This window comes from Macadamia integrifolia, chromosome 2, assembly GCF_013358625.1.
Source record: "Macadamia integrifolia cultivar HAES 741 chromosome 2, SCU_Mint_v3, whole genome shotgun sequence".
NCBI classification, from domain to species: Eukaryota; Viridiplantae; Streptophyta; class Magnoliopsida; order Proteales; family Proteaceae; genus Macadamia; species Macadamia integrifolia.
In genome coordinates this window covers 10,431,573-10,437,668 of record NC_056558.1, presented here as the reverse complement: position 1 = coordinate 10,437,668, position 6,096 = coordinate 10,431,573, and the positions used below count along the sequence as shown (strand labels likewise).

General features: G+C 40.2%; 1 protein-coding gene and 1 long non-coding RNA gene across 2 annotated transcripts; one reads left to right on the top strand and one right to left on the bottom strand.

Annotated features, from left to right (window-relative positions):
- Positions 1-1,482: 1,482 nt before the first annotated feature.
- LOC122063456 lies at positions 1,483-2,097 on the bottom strand. Its single transcript, XM_042627164.1, has one exon. It carries the CDS (start codon positions 2,095-2,097, stop codon positions 1,483-1,485), a length of 615 nt encoding a protein of 204 aa, XP_042483098.1.
- Positions 2,098-3,039: 942 nt separating this feature from the next.
- LOC122092611 lies at positions 3,040-4,116 on the top strand. Its single transcript, XR_006144235.1, has 3 exons — positions 3,040-3,219; positions 3,380-3,520; positions 3,624-4,116. It is a non-coding gene; the product is annotated as an uncharacterized LOC122092611 (long non-coding RNA).
- The last annotated feature ends 1,980 nt before the right edge of the window (positions 4,117-6,096 follow it).

The following is a 6,096-nucleotide window of genomic DNA, read 5'->3' as shown; positions in this document are numbered from 1 at the left end:
TCACTACATTCATAGTTTTACCGTTGGACCAAGTACACCCCTAAGGGACAAAACAGACTCTCTGAAATAGAAACTCAAGTCATCATCTCAGAAAATGGTATCATGAACATATTAACAAAGAACCACTTCTTTTAAATTTTAAAAGGAGCCAAGTTCATGGTAGACTAATCCAAACTCCAAAGAGGAGGGCTAGTTTTGACTCCAAACAATTGGGGTGGGAGTTTGCGATGGGATATGAGTCTTATCATGAGGCAGATTAGGTACATGTACGAGAACAATCTCATATGATCCAGCTTCTCTATGGCGCAATAGGGGTGGCAGTGCACATCTGAAGGCATGGAGCACTCGGATTCAAGCACGGACTTCAAGACACAGACTTGCATTTCGAGGTGTTCCAGGCTTTCAAATGTGCGCTACCACCTTTACAGAGGAGCCCTACCAATCTCATACCATACGCCCATGGTCTTGGCACATGGAATCCACTAAGTTTCAAAAGAATTAAGATGAGTTTTCTTATACCTATGGTGACTGGTGAAGAAAGAATCTCTTCAACCATGTGATTTGACCCTTCGAAAGAATGGGTATCCTAGATCTTCATCAATAAGGGGCAAGAGTTGACTAAACTCGCTTATCAAAGAATACAATCATAATCACAATGTCAAATCACATTATATAAAGAGATTCTAATGACAAAAAACTTCTGCACCATAAACAATTTTTTCCCCCCTGAATTCTCATGAGGCTCTCCAAACCAAGGCTAATATATGGCTTAAAATAAAAATATAAACTATCATTTTGTTGACAATCCCTGGACGTATCAATATCGGACTTCACCGACCCCAATTCATGGCTTATACAAGTAATAATATTGATACCTTAATCCAGGGTTGATCCTTGCCAACTAAGCTACCCGCTTGGGTATAAAAGAAGAATCCATATCAGGGTTTCGTACGGTCCTTTGATTGACACCTGGGTTCTACTAAGGCCAGAGTCCAATGTGTTAAAGAGAGTGACATAATGGAATTCAGATGTTCATCACAGGACCGTACGAGATCTTGATCCGGACTCTTAAAAAGAAAGCATTTCTTGCCAAAGAGAGATGGATTTGTTTCATCTTGCAAATGAAGGGTAATATCAACTAACATTAGGGATTATAGAATATCTAGTTTAGATTATAAACCATGGGGAAAGCATCCAAATACATATATACTTGCAGACTCACACAAAACAAATATATATATATATATATATATATATTGATCAATAAGAAGCAACTGAGATATATAATGAAAGAATCACACCTCTTGCATGAGAAGATAATATGAACATTGATTCTTAAAACGTTCAACAACTAGGGATTACTCAAACAGAAATCACAAAGAAATAGACTCACCCTCCGGAAGATTCAAAAAAAGAGATCACCAATCATTAAAACCTTAATCTTTTTCAAGAACATGAAAAGAGCTCAAGAAGAGTCAAGTGTCAGTGCTTCCATGCATTCAGCTTCCTCCCAATCTCAAAAGAAAGATAAGCATCAACACAAGCATACTGAATCTGATAATCTGTAAGCCACCAAGAATCCCATTTGCTCATACCAATCCATTGATCCTTCTTGATCCCATAAAGCCCAAGAATTCTTCCAGCCAATATCTCCATTGAAGCACCTCTAAGGTTAGCCAACGATCCAAGTTCCAAAACACGATTCACAGACAAGTTATAATTCCTAATTAACAAACGAGAATCGTTGTGATTCATGACTCCAACAAAAGTATTAGAATCATCAGAAAGGAATTTCATCAGAGCTCGAGGAACTGAATTTGCGTGGATGATTTGGAAGATGAGACATTGACGACCAACACATAGTTGCAGAGTAGCTACTGGATTAGAAATTGGTGGACACCATTGAACACCGAGACCAATCACGAGACGATCTCTTCTGAATCGATGATCGTAACGGATTTTGTAGATCCATTTCCTTACAACAGAAGCCTTGCGGGTGACGGTGGTGAAGACTCTAATGCCAAAAATGGTGACAGTGAAGGCTTGACGGAGATGGATATCTCCATTGTCGTGCTCGTAGATGGTGATGTTGTTCATGTTTCAATTAGGGATTTAGGGTTCAGTACAGACAAAGAAGAAGAAAGAGAGATGCGGATTTTGAAGAAAAGGATTGAGAGTATATAGTGTTTGGATCTAAAAAAGGAAGGAAATAAAGATTTTATGTAAAGTTCCATATTAGACTATAATATTGTTTCAACGGATAGTTGCAGCCTTGCAGGTTTGTAGCTTTTCTTCCTCCCTCCCTCCAAATATTTAAAAGCCTTTTGGGGTTGGCTGGGCCAGCTTTTTTTGGGCCGCCTGGCACAACTGAAATACAAGTCTAACTAAAAACAAGGTCGTGCCTTCAGCTGTTGGATGAAGAGGACGGGGGACGTGTTATTACACTTCTAACACCACCCCTACAACAGCTAAAAGGCATGGCCATGCATAAAACTAGGTCCTCGCAATAATATATAATTTATACTATATTAGTTATTAGGGAAAATTACGTCCCTCTTCCCTGTAGTTTGTCGAAATTACACATAGATTCAAGGGTTTGAACGAATTACGTCCCCTTGAACTTACCTATATGCCCTTCCATTGAAACGACTAAACTTCATCCTCTACCTATGCTTCTTCCACCTTGATTCTTGAACCCGCTTCATTCTTCTTCAGATAATTTGGAACGATTTCGATGAAGTTGAGAAGATCAGAGAGCAACGTCGAATGAGGGTTTACCAATGATGATCGTGATTTTGAAATGTTGTCGTAGGTTCTGTACCAAACAATTGTGCCATGGGGTTGAAATCGTCTGCAATTCTAATCTCGTACAATTCCGTAAAATACCACCTTCAGGAGATGACACGTGTATTGATACCAATGCAATGGTCTAGATCTGATACAACTAATAAAACCTTAAATCAATGAAGAGTCATTTAAATCAGATATGGACCATTGCATTGGTATCAATACACGTGTCACCCACTGAAGGTGCCTCTGCACCGATTTTAGGTTTTGGTTTTTCCCAACACTTCCGAGTTGCAATATGTGTAGTTTATTCTTCGTTCAGGATTTTGAGCATTGCAATGGATTTCATGGTGACAATGGGGATTCCAGGGTAACAGGGAGAGAGAGGGAGAGATGTTCGATTCGGATCGAACAACCTTCCTCTTCTTCTAAGTAAGTACCATTACCAGCTATAATGCTTCTCCTTTTTCTTTCTCAGCGATGGAAAACTTATTCTAAATCTTGAACATTTTCTTTGCAAAGCTATTTTTGGAGAGAAAGAGTGGTATTTCTTCAGTGAATGAAATTACCCTAACGGTTCATGGCCGAACAGAGTTGCAGGTTCCAATTATTGAAAGGCACGATCGATGGCTGGAAAGTTGGAATAAAGAAAACCTTGGTTTTCTATATTGGAGGCGCTCCAAGATAAATTGGCATAACATATTTCAGAACCAATAAGGAAGAACGGCTGCATGTAAGGATTCTTTCAAATTCTACTCTGTTGTATACTATTTATGCCTCGATTTTTCTTGTTCCGGATTTTGGATTTTAATAATTTTCCTTTTTGTTCTTCACAGTTGGATCATTGGGTTCTCTGTCGGATATACGAGAAAAGCTTAAGCATCCAAAAATCGGTGTCGGGTGTTTGGAAGAAAGAACCGAACCATGCTTGTACATCTTCATCGTCTTCCTAATTAGATGACATCCTTCAATCGCTCCCTGAAATTTGATGACCAGTTCTTCGATCTCCCAAGGATTAACTCAATTGAGAACCTTCAATTTCAAGATGAGAAAAAGGCCCACCCCATTTGAGAATTACATGTATTTCATGATCAGATGAGGATTTCACCGGTAATACGGTCTTTCCCTATTTAAAGCTAATAGTATACTCACACAGTCAATACCAAGGGAAGGGGACGTAATTCGTTCAAACCCTTGGATTTATGTGTAATTTTGACATACTACAGGGAGGGGGACGTAATTTTCTCTAATTATTATATATGTGAAAAAAATGGTTCCTACTCACCAATAGTAGGAACCTGGACTACATGCCCACTTTAAATATCACCATATGATAGATTGTGTGGCTATTATAACAGTTGGATAGAGAGGCCATAGTGTGAATTAACCAAATATCGTTCCATGTATTAGCATGCATCCCTGACCCATTTATGCACACCCAGTACTCCGTATTGTACACCCTCCCATAGTCTTGGATTTTCAAGTCTGTTTTACCACATGCAAAACTCAGAAATGATTGAAAAGTATTCTCACTAGGATTGTTCACTCTCCAATAGATTTGGAATTCCAGAACTCAGTATTCTCATTAGGATTGTTCACTCTCCGATAGATTTGGAATTCCAAAACTCTATTTTACCACTTGGAGAAATCAGATAGGTTGGAACTCATATGTGAGCAAGGGACCTTGGGTCTGCCTCTCTATAAAATAAGGGTTATGCCCGAGAAGGTGGACATGAGCAAAGATCAAGGACTTAGCTTGGCCTTGGAGGACATGTATATGCCGCGCCCAACCATGATTAGTCTCTGCCCTCAACTTTGAACCTTTGCTTAGTGTGTTTGTGGTGTTATGGTTCTTAAACTTCAACTATAAGATTACACCAAAGCTCTCATATTGAGAAACCATGACCCACTATCTTGTGCAAGCAAGAAAACATATATATGGAGGGAGTGTGCCTTTACACCCAGACACATAGGAAGCAAAATCACCAACCCACTCTTCTGTGGATGCACTCCCTTTAGCCCTCACGCACACATAGAAACCTCACTTCCCCACAGAAAACACTCACCTACATATAAACTGCTTTCAAGCCTGACCATAGAGGCCAGAACAATTTTATCTCTGCTTTAATTCCAATATCTTCCATCACTACAATTTGCTTAACAAAGGCAAATTAACGAGAGGGAGCCCCCGGAATCAGATCCTCCGCAACTCTTAAATGGTGCAATGCTATGCAGTGCTATCTGCAGCACGTCCCATGTCACAAGGAGGATGAGGATGAGGGGAGAGAGGAAGAGACTTATATCCCCTCTACCCGACCCGGTTTCTTACCCAGGTCCATTCGGTGAACTATTCCCTTTTACATCTCAAATAAAAAAGGAAGGAGGGAACTTAGGTCATTTCTGCCGCACGTTCTGATCGGCTGCTGCACCTTCTTTTCCGGCAGTTCCAGATTTAAGCTTTTCTCTCTCTCTCTCTCTCTCTCTCTCTCTCTCTCTCTCTCTCTCTCTCTCTTAGTGTCTGATGGGTTACATTTTAGTTGTTTTGGATCCAAATGATGAAACTACGTTGAAGCTGTCAACGAACCAGTTGAGAGAACCAGGTGCACCGGAGCAGATCGTAAATTACCATCAAACGGAGGAGAGTATATGATGCGGTGAGAAGGTTCTCAACAAAGTTGTGCCTAAAAAGTCGATGGGTTTGTGAAATTTAGATATGAATCGGCTTATCTGTTCGATCCCGATATCTACACCGACGACCGAATTTCAGTTCGAGGTATTGATGGTGTTTTGTTTTATTCTAGTTGTTGTTTCACTTGTTTGTTTTATCTGCCAGATTCCAATGGTGTTTAATTCAGTGAGGTCGTCGGCTCCAGTGAGTGTTTGTGGGTCACATCCACTTTGCTTGGATTTATTAATTTGGCACGCTCTCTTGGTCCCCGTGAGTAGATAGGACATTGAAGGAAAGGAACTCAAGGGAAGGGAAAGTCCATCACCTTTGGAATGGGCCGGAGAACATACACAGAGGGGAGAGAGAGAGAGAAAGAGAGAGAGAGAGGTGCCAAGGTAATACATGGATCAAGTTATCCAACCATTTCCGGTGACTAATAATTCATGTAAATCATTCATCAGCAGAGTTAGCCAATAGCTAACATCGTAATGTTATTTATCAAGTAATAATAATATGCATCTTGGGTTGATTAGCCAAAGACCCGACGGGAAAGGCAAGGGCGGAGGACACCAGAGATTGGCACGCATTTATCAAATGACTAGGCAGGTTCTTCCCTCGGCATTTTAACCTCAAAACCTTAC

Excerpts from the sequence above, each read along its gene's own strand:
- LOC122063456 (XM_042627164.1), bottom strand. The coding sequence starts at position 2,097 with ATGAACAACATCACCATCTACGAGCACGACAATGGAGATATCCATCTC.